We start from the raw sequence: 25,065 nt of genomic DNA on the forward strand, positions 1-25,065 counted from the left end.
CACGGAAGACACCTGTCGAAGTGCTCCAGAAATTGCTTTATTTACCTCATTTCTAAAGTCTCTTCTCAAGGGTATTTTTTTGCAGCATCTTTGATGAGATATTTAGATATTTTAGTCACAAATCGACTTTGTCTAACATAGATTTACTGTAAATTGAGAAAATATTAATGTTTCTATATGGCAACACTGTACCAGTGGAATTGCAGTAATGTATTTCCGCATTGGGATTTTTTATAGATAGTAGCATCAACAATATGATTGCAGTTATCTATTTATTTGAAGTTTTTATTGTAATATAGATATATTTATGTATAAATAACAAAATCAATTCAATTCACAAAATGAATACAGCAATATTTTACGGAAAGGGCAATAGGAAGAAAGCAGAGTTAACATGTGATGACAGTGAGGATGAGTTAACCAAATGATAGGGAATGAGAGGGATTAAATAATAGGGATCTACTTATTTTTGGTTTGCATGAGTTCCAAGTATATAAATCTATCAATTTCTAAAATAAATGTGAATTTAAATAGAAAAGAAAATCATAATTTTATAGAAAAACTACCTTTTTGACCATTTTCCATTGTGGTACAGAGTTGCAATATGGCAAAAAAAAAAAAAAAAAAAAACTATTTGCAGGATATATATATATATATATATATATATATATATATATATATATATATATATATATATTTAAACCATTAGATTGCAAAATTACAGTATTTTACACCTCACGAGAAATATAATAATTTTATTTCGTTTACTTTTCTTAAATAAGACATCCTTGATGACGTATGCAGGCTTCAAATGCGACTTCCGGTGGACGCAGCTTTTATGGAGCTTGTTATGTCAGACGGGCAGACTTTTATTTTTAGACTTTTATTTTTAAACCGCAGACCGGAAGTTGTTGTGCCAGCAACAGCAGCTCAAGAGTCTCCGCGAGCGCTGTCAGTCACACACTCGTCGTGATGGCTGCCGTGTGGCGAGCTCGCGTATTTGCCCGCTCTGTCGTCCGCTTCTCTGATCGTGATCTGTAAAACATTCGTTGAAAGCACGTCTCTAAACGCGACATTAAAAGAGCTCGCAAAATAAGCTGTTATGGTCAGTAAAAGCTGTTTCTAAGATTAGCGGGGCTGCTAATCAGGAACTAATATTAGCATGTTAGCAGCCATGACGTAGTATAGTCCTGTCACACACATTTGAGTTGTTTTTACTGGATATCAGTTTTAAATAATTATTTAAACGCTTAGCATGTAATAGCAATCATGCATTATGTCCATAATTTAAAAATGAGCAATTTTATGCATGCATGTTCACAAAGTTTAGCAAATCACGAAGCTGGACTTGTATTTAGATGCACCGAATAATTTAATTTAATAGTCGATTATTTGTGTTTTAAATATTTAGTGCAATAATATTTCAGGTGGGTCTTTGAGATTAATGCATGTTGAGCTTTCTTGCTATTGGTCAGTCGTTTTTAACACCACGTGATTATAGTTTTTCTGATCTGCGTCACGTCTTTTTTTTTATATTGATTGCACTTTAACCTACTTATCAGGTGAAGTGACTGAATGTGTGTTATTTCTAGGCTGAAAGCAACCAAAATACTGATGGCACTGTTGAAGAAGGGGAAGATGAAAATACAGAGGATTCTAATATTCAAGTTAGTGAACTTTGTCTCCTCTTTATTATTATTATCATATACATATGAATTAAAGTTGCAGATGTCTTTATGTAATAAATTGCTTTCTTCAACTACTTAGAGTTGAACTCATTCCTACATCATGGTTATTGAAAACCTGGAAATATGAGTCAGCATGTGACCAAAATTGATCCTGTTTACTTTCTTAAAACACTTTCCTGGTTTTATTGTGCACAATATGGCAGTACATGTTATTCCAAAGATAATAATTCATGAAACATTTACTCCACCTCTGAAATGATTGCCCTTTCGGATGACATCACAAATGTCCGTTTTCTTTTTAATCCCTCCCCTCTCTCTCCATTCTGGATTGGAACACATCCAGTCAACTCTCATTGGATAAATCAAGTCCCACTCTACTTTTGTCTTGTTAAATATTCTGCTTCACTTGGAAAAATGCTGCAAATCTCATGACAATAGTTGTGTAATGTCTCATCATTGAATAAAGTATAATCATTTATACCTGTGAATTTATCAGTGAATCTTTTAAGCGCATGAATTTCAAGGATTTATACCTGATTTAACAATGAAAATCTGCAATTATTTTGAGCATGAAATCAATTTGGCCCTAATTACTTTCTGAAGTTGCCTTCCTGGTGTTGTTGTGCATAAATCATTAGTACATGTTATTTCATAGAAAAAAAAAATCATTTTGTAATCTTTCATGAAAATTTAATTTGCTCCACCTGGGAAATGACTTCTTTATGGCTAATGTCACCATGTGCTCTTACTATTGAACCCCTCCATTCTGTTATGTTATGAGATATAAACTCATAATTTATAACTTGCAATTCTGAATTCGGATCGGTATAAATTCATAATTCTGAGATGGGAACTCGCAATAGTTTATACCTTGCAATTCAGATATTTTTCTCATAACTGCGAGTTTATATCTCATAATTCAGACTTTTCTTTATAATTGCGAGTTTATATCTCATAATTCAGACTTTTTCTCATAATTGCGAGTTTATATCTCATAATTCAGACTTTTTCTCATAATTGCGAGTTTATATCTCATATTTCAGACTTTTTCTCATAATTGCGAGTTTATATCTCATAATTCAGACTTTTTCTCATAATAGTGAGTTTATATCTCATATTTCAGACTTTTTCTCATAATTGCGGGTTTATATCTCATAATTCAGACTTTTTCTTTATAATTGCGAGTTTATATCATAATTCAGACTTTTTCTCATAATTGCGAGTTTATATCTCATAATTCAGACTTTTTCTCATAATTGCGAGTTTATATCTCATAATTCAGACTTTTTCTCATAATTGCGAGTTTATATCATAATTCAGACTTTTTCTCATAATTGCGGGTTTATATCTCATATTTCAGACTTTTTCTCATAATAGCGAGTTTATATCATAATTCAGACTTTTTCTCATAATTGCGAGTTTATATCTCATAATTCAGACTTTTTCTCATAATTGCGAGTTTATATCTCATAATTCAGACTTTTTCTCATAATTGCGAGTTTATATCTCATAATTCAGACTTTTTCTCATAATTGCGAGTTTATATCTCATAATTCAGACTTTTTCTCATAATTGCGAGTTTATATCATAATTCAGACTTTTTCTCATAATGGCGAGTTTATATCTCATATTTCAGACTTTTTCTCATAATAGCGAGTTTATATCATAATTCAGACTTTTTCTCATAATTGCGAGTTTATATCTCATAATTCAGACTTTTTCTCATAATTGCGAGTTTATATCTCATAATTCAGACTTTTTCTCATAATTGCGAGTTTATATCATATTTCACTTTTTCTCATAATTGCGAGTTTATATCTCATAATTCAGACTTTTTCTCATAATAGTGAGTTTATATCTCATATTTCAGACTTTCTCATAATTGCGGGTTTATATCATAATTCAGACTTTTTCTCATAATTGCGAGTTTATATCTCATATTTCAGACTTTTTCTCATAATTGCGGGTTTATATCTCATAATTCAGACTTTCTCTCGTAATTGCGGGTTTATATCTCATAATTCAGACTTTTTCTCATAATTGCGAGTTTATATCATATTTCACTTTTTCTCATAATTGCGAGTTTATATCTCATAATTCAGACTTTTTCTCATAATAGTGAGTTTATATCTCATATTTCAGACTTTCTCATAATTGCGGGTTTATATCATAATTCAGACTTTTTCTCATAATTGCGAGTTTATATCTCATATTTCAGACTTTTTCTCATAATTGCGAGTTTATATCTCATATTTCAGACTTTTTCTCATAATTGCGGGTTTATATCTCATAATTCAGACTTTCTCTCGTAATTGCGGGTTTATATCTCATATTTCAGACTTTTTCTCGCAAATTGCAAGTTTATATCTCATATTTCAGACTTTTTCTTTATAATTGCGAGTTTATATCATAATTCAGACTTTTTCTCATAATTGCGAGTTTATATCTCATAATTCAGACTTTTTCTCATAATTGCGAGTTTATATCTCATATTTCAGACTTTTTCTCATAATTGCGAGTTTATATCTCATAATTCAGACTTTTTCTCATAATAGTGAGTTTATATCTCATAATTCAGACTTTTTCTCATAATTGCGAGTTTATATCTCATAATTCAGACTTTTTCTCATAATTGCGAGTTTATATCTCATAATTCAGACTTTTTCTCATAATTGCGAGTTTATATCTCATAATTCAGACTTTTTCTCATAATAGTGAGTTTATAACTCGTAATTCAGACTTTTTCTCGCAAATTGCAAGTTTATATCTCATATTTCAGACTTTTTCTTTATAATTGCGAGTTTATATCTCATAATTCAGACTTTTTCTCATAATAGTGAGTTTATATCTCATAATTCAGACTTTTTCTCATAATAGTGAGTTTATATCTCATAATTCAGACTTTTTCTCATAATTGCGAGTTTATATCTCATATTTCAGACTTTCTCATAATTGCGGGTTTATATCTCATATTTCAGACTTTCTCATAATTGCGGGTTTATATCATAATTCAGACTTTTTCTCATAATTGCGAGTTTATATCTCATATTTCAGACTTTTTCTCACAATTGCGGGTTTATATCTCATAATTCAGACTTTTTCTCATAATAGTGAGTTTATATCTCATATTTCAGACTTTCTCATAATTGCGGGTTTATATCTCATATTTCAGACTTTCTCATAATTGCGGGTTTATATCTCATATTTCAGACTTTTTCTCATAATTGCGGGTTTATATCTCATATTTCAGACTTTTTCTCATAATTGCGGGTTTATATCTCATATTTCAGACTTTTTCTCATAATAGCGAGTTTATATCATAATTCAGACTTTTTCTCATAATTGCGAGTTTATATCTCATATTTCAGACTTTTTCTCATAATTGCGGGTTTATATCTCATAATTCAGACTTTTTCTCATAATAGTGAGTTTATATCTCATATTTCAGACTTTCTCATAATTGCGGGTTTATATCTCATATTTCAGACTTTTTCTCATAATTGCGGGTTTATATCTCATATTTCAGACTTTTTCTCATAATAGCGAGTTTATATCTCATAATTCAGACTTTTTCTCATAATTGCAAGTTTATATCTCATGTTTCAGACTTTCTCTCGTAATTGCGGGTTTATATCTCATATTTCAGACTTTTTCTCATAATTGCAAGTTTATAACTCGTAATTCAGACTTTTTCTCATAATTGCGGGTTTATATCTCATATTTCAGACTTTCTCTCGTAATTGCGGGTTTATATCTCATATTTCAGACTTTTTCTCATAATTGCAAGTTTATAACTCGTAATTCAGACTTTTTCTCATAATTGCGGGTTTATATCTCATATTTCAGACTTTCTCTCGTAATTGCGGGTTTATATCTCATATTTCAGACTTTTTCTCATAATTGCAAGTTTATAACTCGTAATTCAGACTTTTTCTCATAATTGCGGGTTTATATCTCATATTTCAGACTTTTTCTCATAATTGCGGGTTTATATCTCATAATTCAGACTTTTTCTCATAGTTGCAAGTTTATATCTCATAATTCAGACTTTTTCTCATAATTGCGAGTTTATATCTCATATTTCAGACTTTTTCTCATAATTGCAAGTTTATATCTTATAATTCAGACTTTTTCTTTATAATTGCGAGTTTATATCTCATAATTCAGACTTTTTCTCATAATTGCAAGTTTATATCTCATAATTCAGACTTTATCTCATAATTGCGAGTTTATATCTCATATTTCAGACTTTTTCTCATAATTGCGAGTTTATATCTCATATTTCAGACTTTTTCTCATAATGGCGAGTTTATATCTCATAATTCAGACTTTTTCTCATAATTGCGAGTTTATATCTCATAATTCAGACTTTCTCTCGTAATTGCGAGTTTATATCTCATAATTCAGACTTTTTCTCATAATTGCGGGTTTATATCTCATATTTCAGACTTTTTCTCATAATTGCGTGTTTATATCTCATAATTCAGACTTTCTCTCGTAATTGCGGGTTTATATCTCATATTTCAGACTTTCTCTCGTAATTGCGGGTTTATATCTCATATTTCAGACTTTTTCTCATAATTGCGGGTTTATATCTCATAATTCAGACTTTTTCTCATAATTGCGGGTTTATATCTCATAATTCAGACTTTCTCTCATAATTGCGGGTTTATATCTCATATTTCAGACTTTCTCTCGTAATTGCGGGTTTATATCTCATATTTCAGACTTTTTCTCATAATTGCAAGTTTATAACTCGTAATTCAGACTTTTTCTCATAATTGCGGGTTTATATCTCATATTTCAGACTTTCTCTCGTAATTGCGGGTTTATATCTCATATTTCAGACTTTTTCTCATAATTGCAAGTTTATAACTCGTAATTCAGACTTTTTCTCATAATTGCAAGTTTATAACTCGTAATTCAGACTTTTTCTCATAATTGCGGGTTTATATCTCATATTTCAGACTTTTTCTCATAATTGCGGGTTTATATCTCATAATTCAGACTTTTTCTCATAATTGCGGGTTTATATCTCATAATTCAGACTTTTTCTCATAATTGCAAGTTTATATCTCATAATTCAGACTTTTTCTCATAATTGCGAGTTTATATCTCATATTTCAGACTTTTTCTCATAATTGCAAGTTTATATCTTATAATTCAGACTTTTTCTTTATAATTGCGAGTTTATATCTCATAATTCAGACTTTTCTCATAATTGCAAGTTTATATCTCATAATTCTCTCATAATTGCGGGTTTATATCTCATATTTCAGACTTTCTCTCGTAATTGCGGGTTTATATCTCATATTTCAGACTTTTTCTCATAATTGCAAGTTTATAACTCGTAATTCAGACTTTTTCTCATAATTGCGGGTTTATATCTCATATTTCAGACTTTTTCTCATAATTGCGGGTTTATATCTCATAATTCAGACTTTTTCTCATAATTGCAAGTTTATATCTCATAATTCAGACTTTCTCTCATAATTGCGGGTTTATATCTCATATTTCAGACTTTTTCTCATAATTGCGGGTTTATATCTCATAATTCAGACTTTTTCTCATAATTGCAAGTTTATATCTCATAATTCAGACTTTTTCTCATAATTGCGAGTTTATATCTCATATTTCAGACTTTTTCTCATAATTGCAAGTTTATATCTTATAATTCAGACTTTTTCTTTATAATTGCGAGTTTATATCTCATAATTCAGACTTTTCTCATAATTGCAAGTTTATATCTCATAATTCAGACTTTATCTCATAATTGCGAGTTTATATCTCATATTTCAGACTTTCTCATAATTGCGGGTTTATATCTCATATTTCAGACTTTCTCATAATTGCGGGTTTATATCATAATTCAGACTTTTTCTCATAATTGTGAGTTTATATCTCATATTTCAGACTTTTTCTCATAATTGCGGGTTTATATCTCATAATTCAGACTTTTTCTCATAATAGTGAGTTTATATCTCATATTTCAGACTTTCTCATAATTGCGGGTTTATATCTCATATTTCAGACTTTCTCATAATTGCGGGTTTATATCTCATATTTCAGACTTTTTCTCATAATTGCGGGTTTATATCTCATATTTCAGACTTTTTCTCATAATTGCGGGTTTATATGTCATATTTCAGACTTTTTCTCATAATTGCGGGTTTATATCTCATATTTCAGACTTTTTCTCATAATAGCGAGTTTATATCATAATTCAGACTTTTTCTCATAATTGCGAGTTTATATCTCATATTTCAGACTTTTTCTCATAATTGCGGGTTTATATCTCATAATTCAGACTTTTTCTCATAATAGTGAGTTTATATCTCATATTTCAGACTTTCTCATAATTGCGGGTTTATATCTCATATTTCAGACTTTTTCTCATAATTGCGGGTTTATATCTCATATTTCAGACTTTTTCTCATAATTGCGGGTTTATATCTCATATTTCAGACTTTTTCTCATAATTGCGGGTTTATATCTCATATTTCAGACTTTTTCTCATAATAGCGAGTTTATATCATAATTCAGACTTTTTCTCATAATTGCGGGTTTATATCTCATAATTCAGACTTTTTCTCATAATTGCAAGTTTATATCTCATATTTCAGACTTTTTCTCATAATAGTGAGTTTATATCTCATGTTTCAGACTTTCTCTCGTAATTGCGAGTTTATATCTCATATTTCAGACTTTTTCTCATAATTGCAAGTTTATATCTCATATTTCAGACTTTTTCTCATAATTGCAAGTTTATAACTCGTAATTCAGACTTTTTCTCATAATTGCGGGTTTATATCTCATATTTCAGACTTTTTCTCATAATTGCGGGTTTATATCTCATAATTCAGACTTTTTCTCATAATTGCAAGTTTATATCTCATAATTCAGACTTTTTCTCATAATTGCGAGTTTATATCTCATATTTCAGACTTTTTCTCATAATTGCAAGTTTATATCTTATAATTCAGACTTTTTCTTTATAATTGCGAGTTTATATCTCATAATTCAGACTTTTTCTCATAATTGCGAGTTTATATCTCATATTTCAGACTTTTTCTCATAATTGCGAGTTTATATCTCATAATTCAGACTTTATCTCATAATTGCGAGTTTATATCTCATAATTCAGACTTTATCTCATAATTGCGAGTTTATATCTCATAATTCAGACTTTCTCTCGTAATTGCGAGTTTATATCTCATAATTCAGACTTTATCTCATAATTGCGAGTTTATATCTCATAATTCAGACTTTATCTCATAATTGCGAGTTTATATCTCATATTTCAGACTTTTTCTCATAATGGCGAGTTTATATCTCATAATTCAGACTTTTTCTCATAATTGCGAGTTTATATCTCATAATTCAGACTTTCTCTCGTAATTGCGAGTTTATATCTCATAATTCAGACTTTTTCTCATAATTGCGGGTTTATATCTCATATTTCAGACTTTTTCTCATAATTGCGTGTTTATATCTCATAATTTAGACTTTCTCTCGTAATTGTGGGTTTATATCTCATATTTCAGACTTTCTCTCGTAATTGCGGGTTTATATCTCATATTTCAGACTTTTTCTCATAATTGCGGGTTTATATCTCATAATTCAGACTTTTTCTCATAATTGCGGGTTTATATCTCATAATTCAGACTTTCTCTCGTAATTGCGGGTTTATATCTCATATTTCAGACTTTCTCTCGTAATTGCGGGTTTATATCTCATATTTCAGACTTTTTCTCATAATTGCAAGTTTATAACTCGTAATTCAGACTTTTTCTCATAATTGCGGGTTTATATCTCATATTTCAGACTTTTTCTCATAATTGCAAGTTTATAACTCGTAATTCAGACTTTTTCTCATAATTGCGGGTTTATATCTCATATTTCAGACTTTTTCTCATAATTGCGGGTTTATATCTCATAATTCAGACTTTTTCTCATAATTGCGGGTTTATATCTCATAATTCAGACTTTCTCTCATAATTGCGGGTTTATATCTCATATTTCAGACTTTCTCTCGTAATTGCGGGTTTATATCTCATATTTCAGACTTTTTCTCATAATTGCAAGTTTATAACTCGTAATTCAGACTTTTTCTCATAATTGCGGGTTTATATCTCATATTTCAGACTTTTTCTCATAATTGCGGGTTTATATCTCATAATTCAGACTTTTTCTCATAATTGCAAGTTTATATCTCATAATTCAGACTTTTTCTCATAATTGCGAGTTTATATCTCATATTTCAGACTTTTTCTCATAATTGCAAGTTTATATCTTATAATTCAGACTTTTTCTTTATAATTGCGAGTTTATATCTCATATTTCAGACTTTTTCTCATAATTGCAAGTTTATATCTCATAATTCAGACTTTATCTCATAATTGCGAGTTTATATCTCATATTTCAGACTTTTTCTCATAATTGCGAGTTTATATCTCATATTTCAGACTTTTTCTCATAATGGCGAGTTTATATCTCATAATTCAGACTTTTTCTCATAATTGCGAGTTTATATCTCATAATTCAGACTTTCTCTCGTAATTGCGAGTTTATATCTCATAATTCAGACTTTTTCTCATAATTGCGGGTTTATATCTCATATTTCAGACTATTTCTCATTATTGCAAGTTTATATCTCGTAATTCAGACTTTATCTCACAATTAAGATTTTTCTCGCAATCGTTTATATCTCGCAATTCATTATATTTCCTCACAATTATGACTTCATATATCAAATCAGACTTTTTTCTTGCATTTGCAAGTTTGTCTTGCAATTCAGACTTTTTTCTAGTAGTGAGTTTATATCTCGCGACTTAGATTTTTTTCTCATTGTTTATATCTCTTAATTCAGACTTTTTTTGTTTTTTGCAATTGTTTATATCTCGCAATTCATAATTTTTCCTCACAATTGACTTTATATCTCAATTCAGACTTTTTTCTCACAATTGCAAGTTTATATATAGCGATTCAGAATTTTTCCTCACAATCATGACTTTATATCTCACAATTCAGACTTTTTTTTCACAATTGTGAGTTTATATCTTGCAATTCAGACTTTCCCACAATTGCGAGTTTATAACTTGCAATTGTGAGATAAAAAGTCACAATGACCTTTTTTATTTCTGTAGCAGACACGGGCTTACATTAAAATTTGCCTGATTACGGAAGTAAAATGGGTTTTGGAAGGCTTTTTATTGTTGACTTCAAAAATCCTGTTATTCATGAATGACTGGAAAAGCCATGGAAGCACATTGGTCAGAAGGCGTGGAAATCCAGAATTTTCTATGTACATAATCTATCAGTGCCTGTTAGACGTGGATCTGTAGCTGATGTTTGATGTTTCAGATGGAGCTCAGTGCTTTTCGGGCCAAGTGGATGTCTGAGCTTCAGCCCAGCTCAGGTGGAAAGAGAAGTCTCCTTAAAACTGCTGAACTGAGGAGAAAACAGGAGATAGCTAAAGAGGAAAAGGTGTGAATTCATGTATATTCATACTGTGTGTTATTGCACACTTACTTTGAAAAGAAATCACTTATAGAGTGCAGCATTGATGATGTGTGAAGTGCGCTTCACTTGACCATGTATTGTCAGTGATTGTGAATGTGTGCTGTCTTAGGCCCAGGAGCTGTTCCTGAAGGCAGTCGAGGAAGAACAGAATGGAGCTGTTTATGAAGGTTTTCATTCATTTATTTATTTAGATTAGCCAGTTACTTTTATAAATTGATTACTTGACAAAGTGAATGCTGGGGCTGCAGGTAGAATTTTCCACTTTTGATTATTTGCAGCCATCAAGTACTATAAGAGTGCGATGCAGCTGGTCCCAGACATTGAGTTTAGGATCAACTACAGCAGAACTCCTGATCCGGAAAGGGGTGGGAGCTAGTAAGTGCTCGGATCACGTGCTCATCGTGGAAAACTTTGATGCATAGTAGGACAATTGTAAACAGTGTTTTCCAGCCTTGCAAAATTCATGAAAAATAATAAAAAAAAAATTGAAAATAAAGTTAACATTAATTAACAATGAACAATACTTCTAAAGCATTTAGTAATCTTAGTTAATGTTAATTTCTACATTTACTAATACATTATTTATCCAAAATAGCTGTTAATGTTAATGGATCTGAGCAAACATGTGAACAGTTGTATTTTTATTAACTAACGTTAACAAAGTTGAATAAATACTGAATCAAATATATTATTCATTAATGTTAGTGCATTAACCAACAATAAATAATGGGACTTCGTTGTAAAGTGTTACCAAAAAAATAGTAATTAATAAATACTATCAAATTTATTTTTTTGCATAAAGAAAATTAAGATTTTGTGAAAAAGGAGACTTATTTTCATGGCAATTTCAAGCACATTTTCTCATTACTGTAATGCATGCATGTTGCACTTAAGTACTTATTCATTCATTATAGCTTGGAGGACAATGAGAAGGATCGGGAGATAGACGATCTACTGACGTACTTCCAGCAGCATCTGATGCTGGAGGACGACAGCATGAAGCTGTGTGAGCCTGAGACAGACACATCACAGGTGCACATCTCAGGTAACTCTCACACTGGAGCTGGTCTGCTTGGATTTCCAGAGTTTTCTTCTTGCCCTGACAGTTCCTTTTTCATATCCACAGCTCTGCCCCTTGAGGTGCTCATGTATATCTTCCGCTGGGTGGTGTCATGTGACCTGGACCTCCGAGCCTTAGAGCAGCTCTCCCTGGTTTGCAGGGGTTTCTACATCTGTGCAAGGTGGGCTCAGACTCACCAAACATCTGAGTAACCAGCCTCCCCCTGCACCATAGCAGGTTGTGCTCAAAAAAAATAATACGTTTGCCATTTAATTGTGGGTGTTTCTCTGCAGGGACCCTGAGATTTGGCGGTCTGCCTGTTTGAGAGTCTGGGGGCGGAGCTGCACCAAAATGCTGCCATTTTCATCCTGGAGAGAGATGTTTTTGGAGCGGCCACGTGTGCGCTTTGATGGTAAACGTGTGCGTTTATGAATGTCTTCTTAAATATGTGCAGCATGTACAGTGTTAAATAAACGTCTGTGGTTTGTCCAGGTGTTTACATCAGTAAAACAGCATACATCCGTCAGGGGGAGGAGTCTCTTGATGGCTTCTACAGGGCTTGGCACCAGGTGGAGTTCTACAGGTGAGATCTGGGATTTAAAGGGATACTCCACTCAAAAATGACAGTTCTGTCAGCATTTACTCTCCCTCATGTGGTTCAAACCTGTATGCATTTCTAGTGTTTCTAACAGGATTTTGTGAGACTATGAGTGGTGGACTTCGGTCCCGGGACACCAGAAACTTATATTACATCTTGCAAAAGATGCTTTGTTCACCTTTAATTAAATCACAACCTTGCATTTAATAAGCACCCTAAACCAGATGCTTTGGCAAAGCAGTGGCACAAAACACAACATTAGAGACCTTTTATGCTAAAAATTATGCATTTCATCTTGTGATGCACAAATTTTGGGAACCAAAAAGTATTTGAGCCCATTGATCCCATTGTATGGATTAAAAAAAAAAAAACTATTGAGGCATTTCTCAAAATATCTTCTTTCATGTTCCACAGTAGAAAGAATGTCATGCATGTTTGGAAGGACATGAGGGGGTGTAAATGATGACTGAATTTTCATTTCTGAGTGGAGTATCTCTTGAATGTCCCTGAACAGAATGGGTTTTGTTGTGTGTTATGAGGCTTTGACGAGACCTGATCTTTTAGGTACCTGCGCTTCTTCCCTGACGGTCAGGCCATGATGTTGACCACCCCTGAGGACCCTTTGGTCATTGTCCCAAAGCTGCGCAACAGGAACTCCAGGTGTGTGTCATGGGGCTAAATTACACCTCTGAACTTGACTTGGCTGTAGACATGTGCCGATATTCGGTAATGCGACATATCACGATAATGGATATGCACAATGTTGTTACCGTGGGCACCTCAAAATACCGTGAATAATTATTTATTACGAATTATTCAAATTTTTATATTACAATTTAAGAATACTTTACCCATCAACCGTATAAAATCCACAAAACTGCTGTATGTGGCGTCAAAGAGGGCCCTATGGGGCACTATGTAAACAAACCCAATGTGCATGAGAAGCACATGGCAGAACAAGTGAAAGAGACGCGCTCAGTGTTGCCAGATTGGAAATGTCCAATTATGTCCAAATATCGTACCAGATCGTACCAGAAGCTCAAAATTACGTATTTGGAAGAACATTATCGTACACAACTTTTTTGTATTGGTAAATTAACTAAATTAATAACTAATGATTTTTACAATGGAAAGAATCAATACTGAACTTAAGCTGGACAATCACACTATTTTAGCTGCTGTACAGCCAAAATTATGTTCCCTCTATCTCTGTAAAGCAATCTGCATTGTAAAAAGAGCTGTATAAATAAAGGTGACATGACGAGTCAAACATACAGAATACAGCTATTTATCTTTTTGACATGACCTGCAAATTACCACAATACATAAATATTTAGGCGTACCTTAGTGGGAAACAACTGACCTAAGCGCCGCGGGAGGAATGTTAACTTAAGCTCGTGAGAGAGAGTCATTCTCCACGATGATTGGCCAAGAAGAACATGAGATGAGATGGAAGACATGCCTAACAAAGTTCATGTTCTCCTTACAACTATGACGTAGAGGATCCACACAGCTAGATCAATGAACCGATTATAACGACCATGATTTGAAGTGTCACAAAATACTGAAATTATCGTACATTATTGGATTTTTTTCATTATTGATCGTACAGAGGTCAAAATTATCGTACAAATATGATAATTATCGTACAAATACGATAATTATCGTACGTCTGGCAACACTGGACGCGCTAAATGAAAGTGCACATTCACTCTGACACCAGAGGGTGCTGATGGGACAGCAGAAATGTTGCGGTTACCCCGGATACCCAGTAAACAAAGCAGCTGCAGTACTACAGTATTTAAAATGCTTCAAACAGCCATTCAATTTTTTTGTATTCGCAATGTTGTTCATCACAGCACCAAATTAATACTTAAAGACTTAACTGGCTATTTATTTTCAAACTTAAACATTTTTATATTATTTATATTATTTTATATATTATACTGATTGAAATGTTTCCGATTATTTGTTATTGTTCAGTAACACTGACCTAAGGCTTCATTAGTTAACATGTTAATTCATTATTATCAAACTGACAATGAAAAAAGTCTTATTATAGCATTTATTAGCATTTAAAATAGCAATTATTAATCTTAGTTAATGTTCATTTCTAGTTAATGTTTATTAACACTACTAAAATCAAAAGTTGTAATTATTATTTAATGGACGTAAAACTAACAATGATCAGTTGTATGTTTTAACTAATATTAACAAAAAAATAATACCTTACAAACGTAGCTATTGCTCATTCTCAATCTTAGTTAATGCATAAACTAACGTTAAAAAATGAGACCATATATAGTGTTACCTGTCGTTCTTTATTATTCTTTTGCACTTTAATTTGTTTGAAACATTTTACTTTACAATTTGTGTACTGCATTATTGTGTTTAAATCTTCAGAGTTCTTATTGTTATAAGAAAAAGGGTTCTTAAACCTGTTAAGCTATGACAACACTTTTTTTGCAACTTATTTCAATATCGTGATAATACCGTATGTTGCAGGCCCCCCCCGTACAAGGATGAGACTTTTACTGATGGTTTTATGATGTTTAATCCTTCCTTTTGAACCTTAAACTATAACTTGTTACACCATATCACCAACGTAAGAGCTGAAATGCATACAAAACATGTGACCGATTAGCTAACATTGTTCACATACTGCTGTCTTACATTGATGCAAAAACGAACACACCATCAAACAAAATGATCATATCTCAACCCATTTAAAATACCTTTTGCCTCTTTGGAGGGGCTGCAAATATGAATTCACCGTTTTTTCACCGCTCCGTGCCGAAGCCACTGCCGCATCTGAGCTAACAAGCTGTATACTGCAAACTGAGCCAGCCAGGGCGTGCGCGCCTCCAAAGGAAGCGGAAATGCGCGCAACCCAAAACCGGAAGTCAAACATTTCACCATACAAATTTCAAAATAAAAGACATCTATAATAAAATATACTAGTGGTTATTTACACTCCCACCAAAATTATGAGTGATTTGTTATATCAAGATAACAACACAAAGAATTTTCAACAGGAATAACCATTTCTCTTATCTCATGAACATTCTAATATTAGAATTAGCTTTTGCACAGGACGTTCCACACTAGTGAGCTTATTACTGCGTTGACCTTTGTTGTTCAGTCTCCTGTCTCCAAAGGAGATTTTCACTCTTCGCACGAGTCCGTCCTTGCTGCTAACGGTCTCCAGGACTCTGGCGAGTCTCCATTCACCTCTGGGTGACAGTTCATCAATGTCCAACACAATGTCACCTTCTCTTAGATTTCTTTTTGGTGAGTGCCAGCGCTGTCTAGCAATAATATTTTGCAGATACTCACGCCTCCATCTGCACCAGAACTGCTCAGTCAAAAACTGCACACGACGCCATCTCTTTGCTCCATAGAGGTCCTCCTTTGAGAAGACACCAGGTGGGGGCAGTGTTGTGCTGGATTTCATGTGGAGCAGATGGTTAGGGGTAAGCGGTTCCAAGCTGTCAGGGCTGTTAAGATTGTCTACAGTCAGTGGACGACTGTTTACTATGGCCATAGCTTCATAGAATAAAGTCCTTAGTGAAGCATCATTTAATCTACCATGTGCAAGTGACAGAGTAGTATTCAATACACTTCTGACAGTCCTTATCTGGCGTTCCCACACTCCACCTGCGTGACTGGAGTGTGGTGCGTTCATCACAAAGTCGCACTGCTTTTGGGACAGATAAGTACTCAGTCGTTGAGTGTCCAGTTCACTTAGGGCAGTTTTAAACTCATTCTTTGCGCCAACAAAGTTTGTTCCCTGATCACAATGGATTTGTCGAATTTCACCTCTGATAGAAATGAAACACCTTAGTGCGTTAATGAATGTGTCAGTGGATAGGTCCTCTAATAGCTCAATGTGAATGGCGCGAGAGCAAAAACAAGTGAACAAAAGTCCATACCGTTTATGTTGTTTTCGGCCTTCTGTAGTTACAAAAGGACCGAAACAGTCCATACCGCAATATGTGAAGGGTGGAGAGGGCTCTAAGCGTTCTGCTGGCAGGTCGCTCATTCTCTGACCCTCCGGAGCCTTGCGAAGTCTACGACAAATGACACACTGGCGGATGAAAGAAGCAACGGTTCTGCTCATCCCTGGGATCCAGTAGCCGCTGGATCTGATTTCGTTTGTGGTGAAGCCTTTTCCTTGGTGTTTTACTTTGTCGTGACAGTGAGCTATTATAAGTTTAGTCACGTGGTGTTCTTTTGGAATCACGATAGGGTGTTTGAAAGAGTCTTTGATAGATGAAAGTCTCCCTCCGACCTTGATGAGACCATCCGTGTCCCTGAAAATGTCTAAGTGGAACAGTTTGTTGTGGTGTGGGAGCTGATTGCCTTTGTTTAATAGCTTTATCTCTTTTCCATATGTGTGTTTTTGTACATCCTGAATGATGACATGTACTGCACTTTCTTGTTCACTCACTGTAGCCGGCGCATCTGATTTAACTTTCTTGGCCCTTCTTATGAGACGTGCTACAGCTTTGACTGCTTTGGACCATGACGAGAACTTGGACAAACGTTCGGCAAGGCTGAATGTCTCTGTAACTTTGGTTAACATTGACTGCGTTTTTCTGACTTCTGGATCACCAAGAGACAATTCTAGCTCTACACTTTGTGGTGTGGGCAGGTCCCTCTCCCAGAGAAAGGAGGGGCCTGTGAACCAGTTAGATGAGAGAAGCTCAGTGACAGATTTACCCCTAGATGCACTATCGGCTGGGTTCTCTTCAGATGGCACGTAAAACCATTGCTGAGGGTTTGTACTTTGGCGAATCTTTTGGACCCTATTCGCTACAAAAGTGTGAAAACGCCGTACCTCATTGTTTACGTACCCCAAAACTACTCTTGAATCAGTCCAGAAATACTCTTTGATTTGAGCATAGCAGAGTTCATCTCTCAACATGTTACTAACTGAGACTGAAACTACAGCTGCAGTTAGCTCAAGTCTGGGGATTGTAGTTAGCTTGGTAGGAGAAACACGGGCTTTGGCTATTACTAGTGAACAGTGGATCTCCTCTTTGACGTTTTTGGCTCTTAAATAGGTGCATTGTCCATAACCACTCGTGCTCGCATCAGAAAAGTGGTGCAACTCCATTTCTTTAAGTTCTCCGAAATTAGCAGGAAAGTAACAGCGAGTTATGTTTACCTTGTCTAAGTTGGCAAAGTCACGTTGCCAGCTCTCCCACCTTGGCCTCAGTGCTTCTGGCAGGGAGTCGTCCCAGTTGATACCTTGGTGACACATTTCCTGCAAGATCCTTTTTCCATGAAGCACGAATGGCGCCAGGAAGCCAAGGGGGTCGTAGATGGATGCAACAGTAGATAAGATACCTCGACGTGTTGCTGGTTGGTCCTTTAAAGTATTATCAAATCTGAAACAGTCCCTTTCAACGTTCCATTTGATGCCTAAGGCCCTTTCTTGTGGCATGTCTTTGAATGTCAAGTCCTTTGTTTTGGTCTCTATTGCACATTCAGATGGCGGGATGCTTTGCAGAACAGCAGGGCTGTTTGAGATAAATTTGTGTAGACGGAGCCCTCCTTGCTTGCATATCTCTGTGGCCTCTTGTGCGAGCTGTATTGCCTTTTCAACTGTGTCTGTGCTTGTGACTCCATCGTCCACATAAAAGTCCCTTTCCATGAACTCAGATCCTACAGAGTGTGTGTGACAGTGTTCTTTAGCCAAATACCTTAGACCGTAATTTGCACACCCTGGAGATGATGTCGCACCGAAAAGATGTACCTTCATCCTGTATACCTGTGGCTGTGTCTCTGTGTTGCCGTTTTTCCACCACAGAAAACTCAGGTAATCTCTGTCGCAACGCTGAACGTGAAACTGGTGAAACATCTTCTCTATATCGCACATTAGAGCAACAGGATGTTGTCTGAACCGAAGGAGGATGCCTGTTAGATTGTTAATCAGGTCTGGCCCTTGGAGAAGATGATCATTTAGACTTGTACCATTGTGTTTGGCTGAACAATCGAACACAACACGTAGTTTAGTGGGCTTTCTGGGGTGATAAATCCCGTGATGGGGAATGTACCATCGTTCACCTTGTTTTCCTTCATTGTGTACTTCTTCGACATCATTCCTTTCGATCATGTCTTTCATGTAAGCTATATAGTCTCTTTTATAATTTTCATCTTTGTTGAACTTTCGCTTTAAGTGTTCGAGTCGGATTTCAGCAAGCTTTCGGTTGTTGGGCAAGTGTGGCCTTTGTCTGAAAGGAAGAGGCATCTCATAGTGTCCTTGTTCGTTTTTCCTTATTCCTTCCTTGAGTTTGTCCAAAAAGATGAGATCCTCTTGTGAGACTGTGTTGTCACTTGCCTTTGTGTCCTTAAAATCTGATTCTAGCACATTAATCACGTCCATGGGAGTTACAATGGGTAATTCCTTTATTGTGATTCGATGACACAAACTTGACTGAGATTCATTGAGCTCTGATGCGGAGCCTCCAACGATACTCCACCCTAGGTCCGTGCGGATGGCATATGGCTCCTCACCTTCTCCTAGTAGAACTTGTCTTGGAGCTAAAGTTCTGGGACAGTTAAATCCTATGAGGAGTCCAACATCACAACTCAGAAGAGGTGGTATCTTATCAGCAATTTCTGTCAGGTGGGGCCATTGCTTTGCTGTGTCACTAGTGGGTATGTTGTCATAGTTAACTGGGATAGAGTCTTTGGTATATGAGGGGGGTAGGTTGATGCAAATGTCTGAGTCATAACCCCTCACACGCATTCCAGTTACTCTGTGACACTTGACAATAGAGTGAACACCCAGCATGGTAGTTAGCTTTAATTTTACGGGGTGAGCGTCCGCTCGTAGCTGTTTGCTTAATTCTTCACAGACAAATGTGCTGTCACTCTGTGTGTCTAGTAGTGCATAAACTAATTGCTCTTTGGACGGGCTCTGAACCGTAGACACCCACACAGGAACAATCATGGATGTGCTACTTGACTGACCCACCTTAGATATATTGAGAGCTGTGACTGCTGCAGTTTCATTTGGAGTGCTTGGAGTGGTGTTTCCATGGCTTTGAGACCTTTCATATGCCTTGTAATTGTCATTGTGCAGACAAGTGGGATGCCTTCCTTTGCAAATGTCACAAGTGTGACGATGGCGACAATCTTTGACATTATGGCCCACCTTTAAGCATCCATAGCACAGCTTATTGTCCTTAACATATGTGCGTTTCTCTTCTAAGGGCTGATCTGAAAAGTTAGAGCACTTTGACAACTGATGGGTTTCATCTTTGCAAAACATGCAGGGTACCTTTACTTTTGTGTAACTTGTCCTTGCCTTGTTGTTTTGTACCGTGGCTTGCGTTGTGAAGACTTGTGTGGATCTGTTTGGTTTAAAGTCCTTTGTGGACCTTTTCTCGTGAGATGCGTTGCATGTGTGAAGAGCATACGAAGAAGTGATTGGGTTGCATGCGATCTCCGCTTCAACTGCCACAAATTGTGCAAAGTCTTTAAAAGAGGGAAAATCCTTGCCATCCATAAGTGTAACTGTGACATGTCGATTCCAACGGGCTGCCAGCCAGTCAGGAACTTTCTGTAGTAACTTTTGATTTTCCTCACAGTCACTTAGTATTTCTAGGCCCTTTACGTATGGTGTGGCTTGGAGACATGCATTTAAAAAGTCTGAAAATGTTCTTAATCCTTCAGCGTCTTTTGAGCTTATTTTAGGCCATTTTGACAGTTTGTCTCTGAAAGCTCTCTGGACGATAAAGGGCGGTCCATAACGTTGGTCAAGTTTTTGCCATGCGTCCTTGTATGCCTCTTCATCGCTGCGAAAGAATGTGCCCTCAAGACAATTTTTGCTGGGCCTGTGACGTACCTTTTGAGCAAGTGCAGCTTATCAGCAGGTGAGATGTCTTTGCAGTCTACAAGTGAAGAGAATGAAGCCTTCCATTCAATGTAGTTAATTGGATCTCCGCTGAACACTGTGAGCATTGGCGCTGGGATTCTGTTTACAGCTATACTGTTTTGAATTGCTTGGGCCAACTGGGAAATGTCTGTGAGAGGCGTTTGAGTTACAATTTGGGGGTTTGGGTTGTTCACCGTGTGACTTGACATTTGAATAGACACATTGTTTTGTGGCATTAATGGAGGTAAGCCACTAGAGGAGCTGGCGCTTCATGAACAGACTGGTGGTCAACAGAGAAAGGAATATTGTTTGGTTGTATTTGCTTACTGTCCACATCCATGTTCATTTCTCTGTCGTAGATCTCAAGTTTTGCGCGAGCAGCTTGCATTTCCTTTTCTGCTTTTAAACGCTCAAGTTCGGATTCTATATCTTTCATTTTTTCCCTTTGTTTAATTTCCTCCTGCACAATTTTATATTCTGCTTCCTTTACAGCTAACTCCGCCGCTGCATCAATCCTTTTGACTGCGATGCTTGAAGTGTCGGACTGCTTACTGACGCTAGACTGAGAAGCGGTGCCGTAGATGGAGTGGGCATACTGATGTGACAGTAGCTGATGAAGGCGCTGCCTTTCTCTACTTGCATCAAAATCACCATCTATTGCTGTTATACGTTCATTAAGTATTTTCATAATGTCCTTAGTTACTGCTTCACAAGAGTCCATTTTGCGTCTTGTTTCAGAAGATGGCATAGTACGCTCCCTTATTTCACTGTACACCTTCATCATGTCGTTCAAACCCTTTTCAATATCATCGGCCATTACACATAACTCGTGCTCTGATAAGTCAGTTTTTAAGCTTTCTCTGGATGTTCTGATTAGCCCTTTCCATTGTTCATAGAGACTCATCAGTTTTCTGTCCTTTTTCATCATTTCGTCCTTTTGGTAGGCTAGCATTTTCTCCGTTAGCACAATAGGCCGCTCTGAACGCCTGGGTAACGATAACTCGGTCGCAGCCTCCATTTTATGAAGTTCGGCTAATTGTTTTTCTTTGCGTTCAATATCTTCCTTTAACTCCTGTCTTGACATGCTCTCTGCATCTCCTTGATGTAATAAAGCTCTTCTTTCATTGATTTCAGTTTGTAGCTTACGTGTTTGCTCTTCGATACCGTCCATTTTCCGTGTCGTTGTAGCTCGCTGAGGAGAAGCTCTTACTGTTGCAGGCCCCCCCGTACAAGGATGAGACTTTTACTGATGGTTTTATGATGTTTAATCCTTCCTTTTGAACCTTAAACTATAACTTGTTACACCATATCACCAACGTAAGAGCTGAAATGCATACAAAACATGTGACCGATTAGCTAACATTGTTCACATACTGCTGTCTTACATTGATGCAAAAACGAACACACCATCAAACAAAATGATCATATCTCAACCCATTTAAAATACCTTTTGCCTCTTTGGAGGGGCTGCAAATATGAATTCACCGTTTTTTCACCGCTCCGTGCCGAAGCCACTGCCGCATCTGAGCTAACAAGCTGTATACTGCAAACTGAGCCAGCCAGGGCGTGCGCGCCTCCAAAGGAAGCGGAAATGCGCGCAACCCAAAACCGGAAGTCAAACATTTCACCATACAAATTTCAAAATAAAAGACATCTATAATAAAATATACTAGTGGTTATTTACACCGTATACCGTGATAAAAGCTTCAGCAATTATCGCAACATGAAAATTTGATACCGTCACATGCCTACTTGGCTGAAAACACATTTTTGTTCATGTGACCTGATGGTTAAATCATTAAAAAGCTTCAATTTCCACAGGATGGATTCCATCATGTTTGGCCATTATCGGCTGTCCCAGGACACAGACAATCAAACCAAAGTTTATGTTGTTGTCTCCAAGAGAAAAGAAGAGGTTGGTGTGTCATTTAACAGCGCTGCTCTGTTTGTTTGCTGTTTTACTTGCAATAAACTGATTGATTGTCGTCTTTCAGCAGAAGGTGTCAGAGTACCAGAGGAGCCGGTTCTGCAGGCGGAACCCCGTCCCTGAAGCAGAGCGCTCTTTCCATGTAGGACTGCAGTTGTCCTCTGGGGGGCGGCAGCGCTTCAGCAAACTGGTGTGGATCCACCATTCCTGCCACATCACCTACAGGTATCTAATGAGGCCCAATGGAGCTGCACCTGTTCACGCAACCAGTGATGATGCATTAGTGCAGGGGTTTCAAACTGGGGTTCTGGGACTTCCTATAGTCTTTGGGCCTGTAATAATCATGTCTTGGTGCTGTTGAGTTTAAGTAACAGCACTGCTTGGAAGATTTGATTCAGAACAGTCAGTAGGCAGTGAGCATTTGTGTGAATTGTGTACATTTTTTCTAAACTCCTTTTCCTTTCCTCTCTCAGATCAACTGGAGAGACTGTCGTCACTGCATTCGATGTAGACAAAATGTACACGCCTCTGTTTTTTGCACGAGTGAAGAGCTACACAGCCTTCTCAGAGCGTCCGCTGTAGGACGACCCAAGCGATGCATGCAGAAATCCGACCCTCGACCCTCCAGCCGCTCTCCTACTGCTTCCAGCACAGGCTCTTTCTTATGAATGTACAAGAATGGTGTGACATTTTTAGAGTCCCTCAGTCTTAACTGCAGCTCAAAGCATTACGTTTTGTTTTCATTAGTGCAAGATCTGTCACTCTCTTATTGCAAAGATAAAGATACAATATATATATAAGATTGTCTGTAAGAAGTTTCAGTTCAACTGTGATGAATGTTCACTTTGTTTGTGTGAATTTCAGTGAGGAAACATGTCTACTGACAACTGGAACACCCAAATAAATGAGCTATATTGTGTTTTGCTTGTTTTTCATTTATGTATTTAATTATGTTGCGTATGTAGCACCCGAAGTCAAATTGAAATCAAAAAACAATTATTTTCTTATTACACAATCCTGGTCTAAATTTGATGAGAGAAGGTCTCTGAGGTCTTTTATCAAATCCTGTTTGGCTGATGTCACCAAAATCCTCTCCTCTAAACACTTAAAGCGTTCACCCAAAAATGAAAATATATTTAATTATAATTAATGAAAATATTACTCACCCTCATGTCGTTCCACACCCGTAAGATAATCTCGTTAATCTTCAGAACACAAATGAATATATTTTAGTTGAAATCCGATGGCTCAGTAAGGCCTGCATAGCCAGCAATGACATTTCCTCTCTCAAGATCCATTAATGTACTAAAAACATATTTAAATCAGTTCATGTGAGTACAGTGGTTCAATATTAATATTATAAAGCCATGAGAATATTTTGGTGTGCCAAAATCTGTAATGACATATATAGTGATGGCCGATTTCAAAACACTGCTTCAGGAAGATTCGGAGCGTTATGAATCTTTTGTGTCGAATCATGATTCCGATCACGTGTCAAACTGCTGAAATCACGTGACTTTTGTGCTCCGAACCGCTGATTTGATACTCTTGCTGCGTCCCAATTCGCATACTATCCGTCCTAAATAGTATTCGAAAAAAGAATTAGTATGTCCCAAATCGTAGTATGTTGAAATGAGTATTCCACAGATACCCGGATGGTGTACTTTTTCCGGTTAGAATTCGAAGTGCAGATCCGTGCACGCTTCTAACGGCTAATATTGCCCATAACACATTGCACTGTGGACGAGGATTCGATTAGAACTACAAATACGAATAAAGAGTGTTTAAAAACTACAAACATGACGGACGTGCGAGGTACGACGGTTAAGATAAAGTGGCTTGAATGATTAATAAGCAGTGTCTAACCTGACAAAAAGATATTTATTAAATGTTATCCACATTATATTTCATCTGCAACAGCATTGTGAACTTTTATAACGATGTGTTTGGTCATTAACTTTTAAATGCATCATTATGCAAAGATGAGGAGAGTTCTCTGCATGAAAGACCCATGACTGGCAGATCAACGTGCGACTACATTTCTCTCCGAAACGGTAGGAAAATAAATTTAATTTAAATGTGGAGGATTTTAACTGTGACATGATGATTGACACGGTAGTTTAAACAGTTACAGGTTGAGTAACTAAGCAACAGAACGTCCGTTAAAGACGCAGTTATGACGAGGTAGTATGTCCCAAAACTTGCATACTCTTCTACTACACACTCAAAAGTATGTACTTTTTCTTTACAAAAAGAGTACATACTTTTAGAACGTAGTATAAGTAGGCGAATTGGGACGCAGCATATGATTCATAATGCTCATGAAGCAGTGTTTTGAAATCGGCCATCACTATATAAGTCGTTATTTATTTTTTTTTTTTT

The 25,065-nt window shown here is 36.0% G+C and overlaps 1 protein-coding gene across 2 annotated transcripts; it reads left to right on the forward strand.

Annotated features, from left to right (window-relative positions):
* Positions 1 to 933: 933 nt before the first annotated feature.
* Positions 934 to 23,617, forward strand: fbxo9 (F-box protein 9). 2 transcript variants are annotated; one of them, XM_067386824.1, is made up of 13 exons: positions 934 to 1,105; positions 1,593 to 1,667; positions 11,052 to 11,174; positions 11,320 to 11,377; positions 11,489 to 11,585; positions 12,125 to 12,255; positions 12,337 to 12,451; positions 12,564 to 12,682; positions 12,763 to 12,853; positions 13,433 to 13,528; positions 22,578 to 22,671; positions 22,754 to 22,908; positions 23,157 to 23,617. In XM_067386824.1, the coding sequence occupies exons 1-13, from the start codon at positions 1,103 to 1,105 to the stop codon at positions 23,263 to 23,265; spliced, it is 1,266 nt and encodes a 421-aa protein (XP_067242925.1). In that variant the 5' UTR covers positions 934 to 1,102; the 3' UTR covers positions 23,266 to 23,617. The 2 variants fall into 2 exon arrangements, with proteins under 2 accessions (XP_067242925.1, XP_067242924.1); XM_067386823.1 differs by having other exon boundaries at positions 935 to 1,105; positions 22,751 to 22,908.
* Positions 23,618 to 25,065: the final 1,448 nt, after the last annotated feature.

This window comes from Chanodichthys erythropterus, chromosome 5, assembly GCF_024489055.1.
Source record: "Chanodichthys erythropterus isolate Z2021 chromosome 5, ASM2448905v1, whole genome shotgun sequence".
NCBI lineage: Eukaryota > Metazoa > Chordata > Actinopteri > Cypriniformes > Xenocyprididae > Chanodichthys > Chanodichthys erythropterus.

What these genes read in the sequence shown, in the direction of transcription:
- fbxo9 (XM_067386823.1), top strand. An exon ending in GAATGGAGCTGTTTATGAAG is followed by an intron (nt 11,378 to 11,488) that starts GTTTTCATTCAT and finishes GATTATTTGCAG; the next exon opens with CCATCAAGTACTATAAGAGT. An exon ending in TCCTGCCACATCACCTACAG is followed by an intron (nt 22,909 to 23,156) that starts GTATCTAATGAG and finishes TTCCTCTCTCAG; the next exon opens with ATCAACTGGAGAGACTGTCG.